Source organism: Artibeus jamaicensis, unplaced genomic scaffold, assembly GCF_021234435.1.
Source record: "Artibeus jamaicensis isolate MK-2021 breed Jamaican fruit bat unplaced genomic scaffold, CSHL_Jam_final contig_851, whole genome shotgun sequence".
Classification (NCBI taxonomy): Eukaryota; Metazoa; Chordata; class Mammalia; order Chiroptera; family Phyllostomidae; genus Artibeus; species Artibeus jamaicensis.
This window is the reverse complement of record NW_026521986.1, coordinates 8,408,344-8,424,210: the sequence shown is the minus strand read 5'-3', so window position 1 is coordinate 8,424,210 and position 15,867 is coordinate 8,408,344. Positions and strand designations below refer to the sequence as shown.

At 45.0% G+C, this 15,867-nt stretch overlaps 1 protein-coding gene across 1 annotated transcript in view; it reads right to left on the bottom strand.

Moving 5' to 3' along the window:
• Positions 1–5: 5 nt before the first annotated feature.
• The window catches only part of ARG2 (arginase 2), a 38,423-nt gene continuing 22,561 nt past the window's right edge, over positions 6–15,867 (bottom strand). Inside the window, exons 3-8 of the mRNA XM_037125905.2 lie at positions 8,973–9,150; positions 5,776–5,935; positions 4,675–4,769; positions 4,400–4,504; positions 2,673–2,809; positions 6–354 (exon numbers count right to left, since the gene is read on the bottom strand). Of these exons, the coding sequence (XP_036981800.2) occupies positions 149–354; positions 2,673–2,809; positions 4,400–4,504; positions 4,675–4,769; positions 5,776–5,935; positions 8,973–9,150 (881 nt within the window). The 3' untranslated portion in view covers positions 6–148. The remainder of the gene's footprint in view (positions 355–2,672; positions 2,810–4,399; positions 4,505–4,674; positions 4,770–5,775; positions 5,936–8,972; positions 9,151–15,867) is intronic.

Genomic DNA, 15,867 nt, shown 5'->3' with positions numbered 1-15,867 from the left:
CCAAAATGGAGGAGGAAACTTTGTGAGACTATGCAAATGTTCTCATTAAGGCAGTATTGACCCAGATGACCATGTAGTCTCTGTCCCCTCAAACACCGCATAACTCCAATGCCCGACGTGACAGACGCGTGCCAGCATACAGTGCTTTCTAAATCCTCACACGTTCTTCACTTTCTGATTCGTGCGGGGAACTGGGAGTAGGCAGTTGGTCGTAGACGTTGTGCCCGCCCTCCCTCGTCTGCCCGAAACTCGAAGCAATCACGTCCACTGCCAGGCCAGCTGTGGCCTTGGCTTCCTCCTCGGACGCAGCCAGACGAGGATTGACCTCCACGAGATCCAGCGCTGAGAGCAGCCCTGCAGGAACGAAGTGTGACAAAGCCCCAGGAAAGTCCTGGCTGCTGCTTGCAGTGAGGGCAGAGTAAGCCAAGGTTTAAAAAACAGAGTCATTTCTACTGTAAAATTAACCATTGTCAGTGTCAGGAAGCCCCTTACACTTCATCTTCTTGGGCATGAATTTATTAAAACACTGCTATATTAGAGTAGGACTAAAAGAAACCTTTAAGGTAATAAAATCAATCATCCCCGTTCAAGTAACATACAAGGCACAGCTGTCAGGCTTTCTGGAGAGAATAAAAAATGAGCCCGAGGGTTGGTGGGGAAAGGAGTTGCTAACCTGCTTGTTGGGAAAATACGTGCATTTCCAGTATTAAGGAACCTTCCAGATGCCTGCCTGCATGTAGCTGTGTGAAGGGAACTCCCACTTCTCACTTGCCAGAACTCTGTTCCCACTTTCAAACTCTGGCACTGTATCTGCATCTCCTGAAGCACCACGTGCCCTGAAGTCTAGTTACAACTGCATGTCTTACTGTCACCCGTGCAGGTCCAAGCCCTGTGAGTGGTTCCACGGCTGACACTGTTTTTAGGTCTCCCATCAGAATGACTTAGTATCTTGTATTTGGTCAAGGGAAGACCTGGCCGTACTTTAATTTGGACTCCAGTTACCATCTCTGAGGGTTTGAGCAGGGAAGATTAGACCGAAAGAACCTATCCAGACCTGCCTTCTCTCTCTCCCAACCCCTGCTCCCTACCTCTCTGGGGTAGTGAACTTTTTAGGTGGTTATCCTGAGTGAAGTTAATCTACCTCTTCAAGAGTTATGTGAACAAACTAGTTTGAGAATACAAGGCTGTATTCTCAAGGCTGCATCTGAGAACATTTAGGGTGGCCATAAAGCCTGGACACATGGGGGAAGGAACTATATATACCTAGTAGTTTATTGATATTGCATCACAGTACATGGCATGCTCATTGCCACTACATCTGTTCCGTGTGCTATCATTAGTGCATATAGTTCAAACGCACTGTGCAAAATGTGAACAGGCACATTACTGTGACATTTCCAGCAATTCCTGCACATGCCATCTGCGTCTGATAATTTGGGTGTCTGAATTCCACTGACAAACGCTGGGCCTTTGGCATAGCTTAGAAGTAATCAAGAAGGTTTGAGCTATTTAAAATATATATTACTCGTGTTTCCAGATTATCGCCACCCTATAAAAAATTAGTTTAAACAAACTATTGGTTCAACAATCTACTTGACAGTGTCGTGATAGACAGTCTTATAGAACAGAGTAATATTACAGCAAGAGAAGGGGACAAGGTGTGACCACGGCTCCATCTAAGGCCAGAGGTTTCTAACCCCTGGTCCCAGTGGTGCTGCTGGGAGCCAGAATGGAGGGTTGAACTCCCAGGTTCACTGGCCACTAGCCCAAGGGCAGTTAACCAACATCCGAGACTGCGAGTCCAAGGATGAGACTGCTTGGCCACTGTCAGATCTGATAGACGAGCGTCCTTCCCTTTCTGTAGTGCCCAGGAGTGCAGTCGGTTCCAGAGCCAGAAAACCAGTCTTCAGTTTTCATATCTGTCCTAAATATTCGAGTTTCCTGTAGCCCTGGGCCTCTCAGTCTGGGGTCTCTGTGCTAAAAGACCCTAATCTCATGAGATGGTATTGAGGTATCTATCATGTGGTAGTTTAAATTTTATAATTAGAGATCAATTAAAGTAACCTTAAAACCAGAAGTATTCTGATAGAAATGGAAACTGTTTGCAAGCAAGTGTGAGTTTAGGGACAGTAACCCCTTGGTAGCCACTCTGGATAATCAATCTAAAACACTCATAAATCTTCCTGTCAGCCTTTCATTTAAATCTCCTATTAACGAGCTCCAGTGTAAGTTTATCCCACACGAAAGGACCCAAGGTGTAATTACAGCATCGAAATAGCTTCACGAGAAGCTCTTAGTTCCACCTTCCCAACTCCCAGTCAGCCAACCTCTTAATTTCAAGTAAAAACCACAGCTGGCCTTGCCTTTTACTCTTAATCTGCTTTTAGACAGTTCAGATGCAAAGAACATTAGTTTGGCAGATTATTCTTGTACTTAATAAGTGTTTGAGAAGACATAAACAACTTTTTATTCAATATCACCTTATCATATTTTGGTACGAGATCCAAACATGCCTCTAAGTGACTGTCCTTTACTAGTCTGACCACATGACTTTTAGCTGTAACAAGTTTAAACAAAAACAGTGTCTACAATGACATGGTAGAAAAAGCCCCCTGGCAGACAGGAGGCTTCAGCATATTTACTTATGCTGTAAACACATTGTCACTACTTACCTGTATTGTGTATTTCCTCAGTAATATACATGCCTTCTCGATAGGTCAGTCCCCCTGCAACAGGGGTTCCTGTGGCTGGAGCCAGTGTCGGGTCAAATGCATCGATGTCAAAACTCAGATGGATTGGCCTTTGTCGTCTTGCAAGGAGAAGGATAAGAGAATAGTCATTTGGTTGTGCCTGAACCTTCATGCTTCCTACAGATGTAATTCTTCGATTTTGTTGCTGTTAGTTTTGGTACTTTGTTAGTACAGCGGATTTCCAGGTTTCCCAAGTTACTGAGTATTTGCATTTAGCTTTTACACACCATTTCATAATTTTGCCATTTATTCTGTGCCTTAGTCTAATTCCAGTTTATATTTCTGACTTACCCTGAGCATTAAGGCCTCTCATTTCCTATGACCTTGGGCTCTGATAGACTCTAACTTCATCTGCTAATTACAGTTGCTTTTATTCCTCAGACTGTAACAGCAGCTGAACTCCGATTTTATGTCTACAACCCTACCATCTCCCAGTTCTAATTTCAGTTTAGCCTGGTGTTCAGTGGCTGAAACTAACATACAATACCTACAGTATTTTTCAGACTGTAAAATGCAGCATCTTCCCCCAAATTTGGGAGGAAAATGCGGGTGCATCTTAGAGTCCAAATGTAGCGTACCTGGCTGGCTGTGAGGGGCGGGGGTGGTGAAGTGGGGTCACAGGCTATTAATTATTTTACCACGTTTTTTGCTTCAAAAAATTTCTTTTCTACTTTCCTCCTCTAAAACCTAGGTGTGTCTTATGGTCCAGTGCATCTTATAGTCCTAAAAATACGGTATATGCTAAATAACTAAATTTTTAACAGGTGGCAATTAATTACATTGGTCATCCAGAAATACAGACTCGACCCTGGGAAAATGCTCTTAAAACTAGCATTTGTTGCCGTTTGATTCCCAGTCAGGGCACATTCATGGGTTGCAGGCTAGTTCCCAGCAAGGGGTGCACCAGAAGCAACCATACATTGATATTTCTCTCCCTCTCTCCTTCCCTTCCCCTCTAAAGATAAATAAATAAAATCTAAAAAAAAAACACCAAAAACTAGCATTTGATTAGCATTCATCTGCCATCTTTATCTACTACGAAGTTTTGCTTAATATAGAACTGCAGTCTGCTTCCAGATGAAGAAATAGTGAGGCTCGGAAGAATGGGACAGTTGGAACAATGGATGCATCTCATCTCAAAAGACAAACATTAAAAATGGAGCCAAAGAGCCCTGGCTGGTGTAGCTCAGTGGATTGAGCCCGGGCCTGCAAACCAAAGGATCATGGTTCAATTCCCACTCAGGGCACATGCCTGGGTTGCAGGCCAGTTCCCGCGGGGGACACACGAGAAGCAACCATACATTGATGTTTCTCTCTCCTTCTTTTCCCCTCTAAAGATAAATAAATAAAATCTTTTTTAAAAATGGAACTAAAGAAAAACTTGTGCAAGAGGGAGGATCTGGGCAATGAATTTCAGGAAACTCCCTCCCAATCCAAGGAAGAATAGGACTTACTTAATATGTTTTATATTCTCCCTTTCTAAATTATTTGAATTTTTAATTTGTACATTTTGCTTTTAATTAAAAGAAAAGCCGCTGTCCTCAAGAGAAAAGCTAAAGTATGCTGCCCACCGGGAGCTGCTTTATTCCCTGGGGACCTAGACATATATCTAGGTTATATCTAGGTTTATCTAGGTTATAGTCACTTACTTGCCAATCAGCAGATCAAATGTCTGTTCCATGACCTTCTGGATACCAAGTCTGTCTATGTCTCTCATAGAAAAATACTGGATATCATAATTCTTTAAAATAAAGCTGTGATGAGATATAAAGGAATTCTTAAATAGCATTTTAAATCAAATGCACATATACAGAGGGTATTGACTTTATAGTGATCTTCAACAAATTAAGGCAAGGAACAGCCTGTAAAATGGAACATAAGTGGCTGGGATAGGCCCAAAGTGTAACCCTTCATGTCAACTTACTGTTCAGGAGGGTCCACATCTCTTAGACCAATATACACAATACTTGGGGAAGAGATACAAGGTTTGATCCAGGAGAATCCTGGGAGCTGTGGTACCTGTGGAGAGAGGAATGAGCAGGATCCATCAGGGATTGTTGGTCTCATCAAGACGGTCACTGTGTGCTTCCGCTTGTACGCAGTCTGCTTTCTCCCCCCCCCCCCCACAGGGTGCGCTCAGTGCAACAGCACACGCTTGATCTGGAAAGAACTGGTACGAGGGGAGTGGAGTTGGTTCAGAGAGGCAGCTGAGGAACACAGCAGAGCTTTCTCGAGAAGAATTAAAAAAATAAGCCACACCCCCTAAAGTGGTCTTGGATTCTCATTCTCACCCAAACAGCAGGAGCACTGCTGACTGGCCCTTCTGCAGCACTGACTTACTTACAGATGGTTCTCGAAACAGCCCAGCTGTCATCCAGGTTGCTGACAGCCAGGACATGCCTTCTGCCTAGTGAGTGGCCTTCTTTGTTCCTGGTTTAACTTGGCCCCTTACTGAGGGGAGGAGTAAACGGACTAGCCTATGCCTAGGCTCCCATGTCTTTTGAACAGCCTAGAAAAATAGAGGTAATCATGATTTTACTTGGACTCTAGACCAGGGGTGTCAACCTCATTTTCACCGGGGGCCACATCAGCCTCTCAGTTGCCTTCAGAGGGCCAAATGTAACTTTAGGACTGTATACAGGTAAACTACGCCTTAACAGTTAAGCGAGAGCTCGGTGTTGCCACCAGGTAGAAACAAGGTGCAGGGCTGGATAAAACAAGGTGGAGGGACGGGTTCAGCCTGGGAGCATGTAACCCGTCCTCAGTCTGTAGGTATGTCATTCACTGGAGTCACCTAGTACCACTTGCCTCTCCTTAGACAATGATGAACCCCCTGGGAGCAGGGAGAACCTTTCTGTCCCTCCCATCTGACAGACTGCCTGGCCCATAATAATGGTTGATGAACAAATGGAGTGGAAAGCATTTCTACCACCGGCAACCCATCCTTCACAGAAATCTTACCGACCTAGACCCTCAGAGGGGCCCTGCAAGCCATTTGACTTTCTTGTCATTTTGGCCTACTGACCTTGTCCTGTAGTTCTCTGAGGAGAAATGAAACCGGCTGTCCGTGCAGACATCCAGATGAAGTGGTGAGGGGGGTGTTGATGTCCGCGTGGGCATCCACCCAGATCACACAGAGGTCTGGGCAGTGCCGGGCGTGGCCGCTGATGGTACCGATTGCCAGGCTGTCAAGACAAAATATACTTGACCCTGAACAACATGGTGTGAATTGCATGGGGCTACTTACACATGGATTTTTCTTCGATAAGTATGTTCAACCCACAGTTTGAAGTCTGTGGGTGCAGAGGGCCGACTGTACACATTGATCTGTGCCATTTTCCGATAAGGGACTGGAGCATGTACTGATGTGGTATCTGCATGAGGGTCTCAGAACCAGTCCCTTGTGGATACCAAGGGACAGCTGAAGTTTTTGATGAGTCAAAAGCTATACTTGGATTTTCAACTGTTTAGGGAGGTTGGTGCCCTTAACCCCTGAGTTGTTTAAGGGTCAGCTGTACAAGAATTTCCAAGGGCCTCTGCTTGGAAAACATCACCAATAACAAATATCTTCAGCCAGTGCAACTCATACTTTGCCCTCAGGGCAAAGTCAGGGCCCCAGACTAAGGTGGATTTGAAGGAGGCAGAATCCCTGCAGTTCCAAAGGATAACCTTCAGTGAGTGAGGGAGAAATGGAAGGCTCTCAAGGGTCAAAGCTGACCACTGGCAGTCTCTTCACTGTCACAGACGTCATGACTGCCCACAAATCCCTAAAATCTGGTCCATTAGCGCTGGCCCAGAAAAGGACCTTAAATTTATTTGTTCAAGAATGAAATCCAGTTAAAGAATATGGTCCATATGTAACAACTCACAAGTATTGCTTAATACCTCTTCAGGGAAGCCAGGGAGATCTAATCACTTTTAAAGAATTAGTTGCATTAACTCTTTAAGGATAAAAATCAACCTTATAGCTTTTTAAAAATATGTACTTTCTAAAAGGAAAAGTCAAAATTGTTAAGTCTTTAACAAGTCTTTAAAGTAACAGGGCAACCCAATTAAAGATCTCATTTAGAACATTGAATAAAATAGAAGTTTGTTTGCATGTTATATACATTAGCATGACATTGAAATATTGGTTTTTTTGTCTTTCCTTGACCTTGGTCTCTGCTCACTTGGTCAGCTCTCCTGTCTTGATGGTAGGAATATGGCTGAGGAAATAGTGGTTGAAACGCTGTCCAGCTTCCCAGTAACTGAAGAATCGGACACAGATGGGAAATGTAGCTTAAGCATCTCAGGAACTGGCTGTATAGCCATCCTTGGTCAACAGTACAGCATGAGACAGCATTTTAAGCTGCATGCTCCACATATAACTATTTTGAGGGACAACAGGGTCTAGTGCTAAAAGCATCGGATTAAGTCAGAATGCTGTCCCCACCCAGCCCCCTCCCCGCCCCATGTCGCCCCCAGAAGAGCTGTGTGATCTAGGATAAGTCATCTAACTTCTCTAGACTTGTTTCCTTTTCTACACAATAAGGATGATAATCTCAACCTGTTCAAGTGAAAGCTGGTTTGATGATTAAGGCGATAACGGTATGTTATACCATGTAAAAGGAGCAGAGTCACCTAAAAATGCCTCTTTCTTTAAAATGTTCAATAGCTATTCAGGTTTCACACTCATCTCTTCCTGTCTAGAATCTTCCTAGATAGCCCAGGTTTTAGCACTGGGGAAACTGGGAGCAGTGACAGGGCTGCAGTATAGATAGCTCCAGATCAAAGGAAAACCAAGGAATACGATAGTCACATTGATAAGCGGTCCCCACATAGGGAGACAGTGAGAAGAAGGACAATATAAATGGCCTTCGAGAGCAAGCACTGAGCACAGGAGACCCACACTGTGGTTGAATCTTAGTAGAAAACCTGGGAATCCTTCCTAATTCTACCTAAAATTTTGTTCTTGAGGAATCTACCTGCCTTTCCACTTACAACAAAGATGTAACTTCTGTTAAATGATCTGAAAAATTCTCTAAGCACTTTAAGGAAAATTGCTAGATTGGATCTCAAGAGAAAAGTAAATTGCCTATAAAAGTCACATTGGATTTGAATCCCAGCTCTGCACCTCGGGTAAGGTATCTAAACTCTGACCCTTGATGTCTCATGTCATTAGCACTGGTGTATTTGTCTCATGTCATTAACATGATGATTAACTGAAAATACACATGAAGCACTCAATACTCCTAGTACTCAAATGCTGTTTTTTTCCCCCCTAACAAAAACCATTGCTTAGCTCAAATTATACTCCCCTGTGAAATCTGACTATGCTAGCCCAGACTGATTTCTGAAATTCTGTAGAATGTTCTCATTCCACATGTATTTATTTCATCCAGACCCAACAGATCACAAGTTTCCCTCAATCCTTAGTGCCCCTTGAGAACACACCGGAGCAGTGCTGCGTAAAGAACATTCCGATTCGTGGAGAGAGGAAGGCTGTACTGCTCAGTCACCTAGGGCAGTTACTGTGGAGGTAGAGAATGTATTCTTATCCAAGTGGGGCATTTGGGACAAGCCTATTAGCAGAACTACTTAAATAAAAAATTTAAAAAAAAAAAGCGCCCAGTCCAGCCTATTGATGGATCCTTCCAATTCTCCCAATAGCCAAATGAAAATCATGACAGTTTCTCAAGAAAGAGTTCCAAGAGGTAAGCATGAAACCGTACTGTGTGTCTAAAAACTTTGCATAGTCTTCCTCTGAACTTGTCCTCCTATACAATGTGTCCTAACAAGACCACCTGTGCCTCCAGCAGCTCACAATCTTAGACATCAAAATGCTTTTATGCACACTGTTGACCTTAAACAAAAAGCCAGCTTTTTCTCCAGGAAGATGGGTTTTTTTCCGGGATCAAGAGCATTGTAACCCAGAACATGCAAGCATGGTGGGCCAAATGCACATCCACTAAAAGAAAGGAGAAGAAATTCTATCGAGGGGAAGAGAAGTTGGGAGGGCTGTTACACAGTTCCTCCTGCTGTACTTCGAGATCAACTGACAGGGCATGTGAGTCTCTTCCCCTGGCCTCCCTACTTCACTTTAAATGAGGTTTCTGTTTATGAATTTTTTTCATCACACCCTAAAAACTCTGAAGGGTGTTTTACTCAGGAAACAGACCAGCTGACTGATGAGCCCAAGGTATCATGCATTCTAGATCACCAGCACCCCAGCTCCCAGCTTACCTGTGGTCCCCTCCCACGGTGACACAGCTGTAGCCGCCCGACACTGCTCTGCTCACCACCTCAGCCAGTTCCTGGTTGGCGAGGCCCACGGAGCGAGGATTCACTATCAAGTTGTTGTAGAGATCGTCTTTGGGGACTGGAGTGAAACTTAAATCTCCAAAGTCTTTTAGGCGGCAGCCTGGAAAAAGCACGGAATGGTAAGATTAACTGGAAATGTTATTCCAACTTTTACTGGCCTGGGCCACCAACAAAAACTGTGACAAGGTCCACATCATCCTCATTTTCTCATGGTGAAATTCAAAATGTGGCATGACTGGCAGAATTATCTCCCAGCAGGCCTGTGGGAGGCGCTATTAGAAACAATTTTGCAGGTGAAGAAGGGGTTTCGGAAAGCAAGGCACAGAAATGTTAACTGACTTTAATGATCACAAATTGTGTAGCAATTAGACCTCTAGTCAGAGTTCTAATGTGGAAGTAAAATACTAAGAGGAGCCAACAGGATTTAAAGAAAGTTTATCTAGGACAAAAATACATATACAGGAACTTCCATGTTATAAACCTAGGTCTTGAGGTCACACAAGCTGCTAAATGTCAGAATCTGGATCCAAATCCGGGCCATCTGCCCCCAAAATTTGTGTTCTTGACTATGCAGTTGTCTCCCAAAGAGTCTCACTTGATTACAACACTTTACGAACCAGACAGTCCTCTCCCAAGAATGAACAAGGTGGACGTAGAGCAGACGCAGACCTTCCACAAGGTCTCCTACATGGTGTGCACCTTGGCCAGCTGCACAGCACCCGGCTGCAGCCGCAGTCTCGGCCCTCGAAGCACCTGTGCAGAGCCAACCAGGAGCCACCACCCACATAGAAGCCATCGGGGTGAAGATGCACCAGTGGGACAGGATCCTCCTGCCTGAGACAAGGGACAAAGACAGCATGGTGGGCGACTACCAAGGCAAGACCTTCACCTGGGTGGGGATCAAGCCCAAGATGATCAGCCACTACTTGGGCGATTCTCCATTGCCGACAAAAGCCTATGAGGCAGGGCTGGCTGGGCAGCAGGGGCCACCCACTCCTGCCTCATCCCCCTCAAGGAGCTTGTTCAGCCAATAAAGGCACTGACTTCTCTTTTAAAAAAATAATTTTTAAAAAACAACTAGTGATATATTCTGACAGCTGTAACATTTTCCAACCCAGTTGCACATATTCCAGCACACCGGGACATCAATCATACACGTTAATTTTTATCCTTGGTGTAAGTACTAGCCTTTCCAACTTAGCCACATTTAGGGTGAGGACTAAATAATCCAAATCTATCAGGGAGGGATCTGAACTACCAGGGAACACAATTATATCCTTAAGACCCGCTGCTTCACCTGGAGTGCAGGTATGTTGGAGAAGAAAGGGGAAGTAGTCCCAGGACAGGAATCTTAATATTTGCAGAGATTTGTATTAAAGATTTAGATTCTGACAGACCAGCATGGACCCATCTTGAACTTAAGTTGTACAATTTTGAGCAATACTTTTTGAATCCAAACTCAATCCAAAGCCAAACTATTGATAAAATGTTTAAAAATGCAGAAGTATAAAGTGTAAAACGAAGCAGTGGCCTACAACCAACCCAAGCCCAACAGTGACCTGGAACATAAGGCCAACCAAGGGGTCACCCCCAAAAGCACACTGGAAGCGGAACGGAAAACATCATCCCATTTTCAGTTTAAGGGCAGATGCAGCTGCAGCTAGAATCCTCTACATGTCTTTTGGTCACTGCATTTCCACAAATAGTCATAGAAAAGGCCCAGAACCAGAGCCGATCTGGACAACTCAACACAAAGGGGAGGCAGGTGTTGAAGGCAGAAGGAGAACATGACAACAGGCCAAACACAGCGGGAAGAAGGGGGAAAAGACTAAATGAAACACAAAAACCTCTTAGAAAGAAAGACAGCTGTGAGTAAAGCCATTATGTACTTCGAAATCTCAAAATATGTGAGGAAACTAGATCTAAGAGAAATGAAGTTTGAACTAACCTCAGGGCAGTGTCAGGCCTGCCACTGTTGGCCACAGTCCAGGCCGGGCAGGATTTGCCTGTTAGTGCCTGCACTTCGATGCCTCGACTCCCAAGTCCATGTTTATCTCAGCACCTCCTTACGCCACACCAAGCATTTGAGTCCTTACCAGGTATAACACACCAGGGCTTGCCTGGTGATTAATATGAGATGTATAATTAAAAAAAGGTTTATAATCTAATTAAAGAATGTTAGTACGAACTAATTTTTGAAAACTACTTTAACTCACTTAATCCTCACATGACCAAGAAGTACACGGAAGTGAAATCGACTGACCTGGTGGACAAGTGACAGAACTTGGGGGACACTCAAGTCCAGCCATGGAATCTAGAACGCAGACTCAGGGAAGTGTGACAGGAAACTGCATTGGACTCACTATTATTTATCAGAAGAAGGCTGCAGAAAGCCTCAAAAGGAACCTAGAGAGAATTTGGCAGTCTTATAGCAACACTCTCCTGGGAAGAGAGACTGGATTTCACAAGAGGATTTTGGTCATTAAATGTGTGACTCTGTGGAGCGGATCACTAGATTAATTCACAGGCTGGAGGGTGGGTTCTTCAAGATCATGCAACTCCCTTTGCTCCCATTCCTTGCTCAGCAAACAGCCCTCTGGTTATTCACTTAGTTTCCCAGTTGCCCTGATATCAGCAAGAGGGCTTCCCGATAGTGGGTGCTGGAAGGGCCGTTGCCCGCCATGACTCTCCACTGGCACGTGGGGTTACACATCGTGGTTTGCATGAATCTCTGGGTCTGAAAGTCTGCTAAGCTCTGCACACATCAAAACTTCTGTTCTGGAGGACCAGACCCCCTGAAGGGATTACTTTCTTGTGAGGCCCCCCTGAGTGGCCTGCCTGACCTGACTCCAGCTCTGCTCTTTAGTTTGCACAGTACGTCCCAGGTAAGGACAGGGAGAATGAGTGCTGAAGGAGTGAAAGGAAAGTCAGTGATAATTGGGGTGGCCAAGGAATGACTCCTACAAGTAAAGTTCGTGCCAGCACTGTTTTGCTAATTCTTGTTTTCTTTCCTTACCGGCAATAGGAATTTTTTATAACGTTGATAAGGAAGTGTCTAATGGTGAAAAGTGCCCTGCCCCACTCCCTAGGGCGACTGCTGTCTTCTGGCGGACCTCAAACATCACCATACTGCTCTTTTAAATAAGGTTGTTGGACAGGACGAAGTGCTGTAACGGAGCCCCCCCCCCCCAAACAACAGCCCAAACCCAGTAAATTGGTTTCTTGTTCATTTAACATCCAGGTGGATATTCTAGGTCAGCAGGAGGCCTTCCTTCATGCAGTGATTCAGAGACCAGGCTCCTTCTGGCTCTGCCATACCTAGGGCTTTGCCATCTCTGTGGCCAGTCAGGTCTCCCCGGGTTCGAGGCAGCGGAAGCAGCAGCAAACACTGAGAAGGCACACTTCTGCTTTTAAAGGTCCTGGTCTAACAGGTGGTACGTCACCCCTGCTCACATGGCCCTGGCCAGCAAATGCAGGTCTAAGTTAGGTCCAGAAGGTGATGGAAATGGATTTCAGCAGACAGCTAGCAATCTCTGCCACAATGAGTACTTTTAAATTCTATTGACTGCTGTAAGCTTTAAGTGATTAAGAACTCAAATACTTAGGTTTATGATCCTAACTATTGGTAACCCTAACTACTGTAGTTCATTCCAGAGCTGAATCAGTAAATATACTACACCATTCTGGTATAGCCTCTTGGGCGCTTTCTCCTCTAATGCCTACTGTTCCAATAGCATTGTAGCACCCGAAGGACTAGTGAAGCAGAGCCCAGCACTGGTTTCTAAAGAGTGAACAGGAGCCTGAAAGAAGAATTGTATGTGCTGTGTTTGGAGAACACTTAAGCAATTTCATAGAAGTGAGAAGTTTGCGTGTTGGCGCAGTGCAATATGAGGAGGTTGCAGAGAACACCACTTGCAGCCCACAGGCCAGAGGAGTGGGGAGGAGTGGGGAGGAGTGGGGAGGAGTGGGGAGGAGTGGGGGGGCTGACGGGAGGCTGTTTTATTGTAAGAGCACAATGAACTGAGTAATACTGAAGCTATGACTATCAGAGTGCTGTGTGTGCATACTCTAGTTTAAAAGGCACGAGAGCCCTGGCTGGTGTGGCAGCCTGCAAACCAAAAGATTGCTGGTTCGATTCCCAGTCAGGGCACAATGCCTGGGTTGCGGGCCAGGTCCCCAGTTGGGGGTGTGTGAGAGGCAACCAATCCACATATCTCTCACACATCGATGTTTCTCTCCCTCCTCCTCTCTCTAAAAATAAATAATTAAAATATTTTTTTTAAAAGCACAAGAAATGGTCTAATTTTTTTTTAGGATTTTAGTTATTTTTAGAGAGGGGGGGAAAGCAGGGAGGAAGAACAGGACAGAAACATCAGTGTGTGAGAGATCGGTTGCTTCTCTTACCTGCCCCAACCAGAAATGGGCCTGCAGCCCAGGCATGTGCTCTGACCGGAAAGCGAATTAGCAACCTTTCACTTTGGGTGACGATGCCCAACCAACTGAACCATGCTGGCCAGAGCAGTCTAATTTTTTTTAAATCTTAAAGTAATAGTGAAAAGAGCAAATATTGTAATGGAATGAATACCTGCCTGTTGTACTTGAGGGAACTGTCCCTCTTGTGAACTTCTTTGTGCTTCAGGTTAGCTCATCTGCAAGTCAAGCCCAGAGGAGACTTAATGTTTCATCGCTGCTATTTCCGGTCTTTTAAGAAGGCACCATAGGACAGAATGAACCCGAACTTCAAGGATGCCCATGTGACAAACAGACTTGGAACCAACTGGACAGGGCTCTCCTGTCTGACTTGCAGTGGGGAAAAGCAAAGCTCTGTGCAGACTGACACAGCCTCCCTGCTTCTCTCCCAGTGCTGGTAATAAAAATACACTGAATACTATTATGATCTTTTAGGAGGAAATGTCACCTTTAGCCTTGATAAACATCTCCAGGCTCCATTGGAGTGAAACGAGAACACAAGTGCATCAACAGAATGATGCAACCAGCTGGTGGGGAAGAGATCAGAACAGCCCTACCTGACCTTAGCAATGCCTGTGGACAGCACTTCTGTTTAGGGTCCTGATCACTAGGGAATCCCTGGAAGAAGCCAATGACAGCAAGCAGGGAAAAGGAACATCACTGTCTGCCTCCGCACACCACCCTATGCCTGAAGCCTTACAGATAGCTGCAATCCTCACATCTTCTGCTGGTTTCACAGACTTTGGAAGGAGAAATTCAGCAAAGTTAAATCATGCCAACTGTTTAAGAGGAAGCCTGCTTCACACTTTGGTTGGAGACTCACAGAAGACAGTGTTATGAGTAAGCAGGCATTTTTCAAAAGCATAAAGGTAACTCCACTTTCCCTACTGCTCTGACCTCCACTTACGGGAATCTCCACCTGCTCCCAAGGCTCCCAGCAAGTCGAGGGAGATGGGTTTTGAACTGGGCTGACACACGGGAGAGTCCACCAAGCCCCAGGGAGCCCACTGGCAGAGTAACAGATTTGGAGGAAACTCAGGGGTACATCGGGGTCAGTTTTTTCAAACTGCCTGAATAGGACAGAGTGTTTATGACTCGTCAGGCATAACAAGCCTGTGAAACCTGGAGAAAAACAAAGATACTGAGATTATAGACTCAGCCCTGACTGGTATGGCTTAGTGGGGTGGGCATCATCCTGAAAAGCAAAAGGTCGCTGGTTCAATTCCTGGTCAGGGCACATTCCTGGGTTTCGGGCCAGTTCCCAGCTGGGGCGCATTCAAGAGGCAACTGACTGATGTTTCTCACTCTCTTTTTCCCTCCCTCCCCCTCTCTCTAAGAATAAATAAAACCTTTAAAAAAATAAAGTTACAGACTCACACTGTACATGGCACATTTAACTCCATGCAAAGGGGTTTCTAGTCTTCTAAAGGAATGCTCCTGCTAATTCTTAAAACCCTAAAGCCGTCCCTGGAGAACCAGCTTATTGAAGACACAGTTGCAGTGTTACTGAAGGAGGTGGTCTGAACTAGAAAAAGAATGCCCACGTCCATTCGGGCCATTTGAAGTAAGCAGAATTTCCCTCATCCCTAAAATGTGACTTGGGTAATAACTTTGAAGAGACTGTTACTTAAGGGAAACGCATTTGCTTACCATCAGTAAAAGGAAAATGTCTTGAGTTTTATTTAGTGCATTTAATTCCCCAAGGCTGTACAAACTCAAGAACCTTGTGTCCTAGGTTTCTAAAAATCAACTCTTTGCCTCTTTAGGCCCAATATCCAAATGTTTGGTCCCTTCAGGAAAGAGATCATATCGTGCAAGTACACAGCTCTGTTCTTGTTCAGGTCTCAGAGCCCCCGAGAAGACTCCGACCAGCACTCTCAACATCTCCTCCTCCCCGCTCTGCTCTGCGGTTGCCTCTGCAGTAGCTACGTGTTGCCGGACACGGTGAAGGCTGCTGCTGAGGGAGACAGGCAGGGAGACTCGGACTTGAGCTTGAATGACAAGCAGATTTGGAACCGACTGGACAGGGCTCTCCTGTCTGACTTGCAGTGGGGAAAAGCAAAGCTCTCTGCAGACTGACAGCCTCATCCCTTCTCTCCCAGCGTTGGTAATAAAAATACACCGAGTACTAGTGAGATCTGTTAGGCCCACATGGCGCCTTTGGCCTTGAGAAGGTGATGCTGGGCATCCTGACCAGTGATTTCAGACACATCCCTCTAACATATACCGGAGTTAATCTCATGATCAAATGATACAAACATAGTGTTTAATATGTTTGTGCACAGATGCCTTTGCACAAATGTGATCCTTGAGTAAAGAAAATAAACTTGAAAACTTGCCCCTAGAC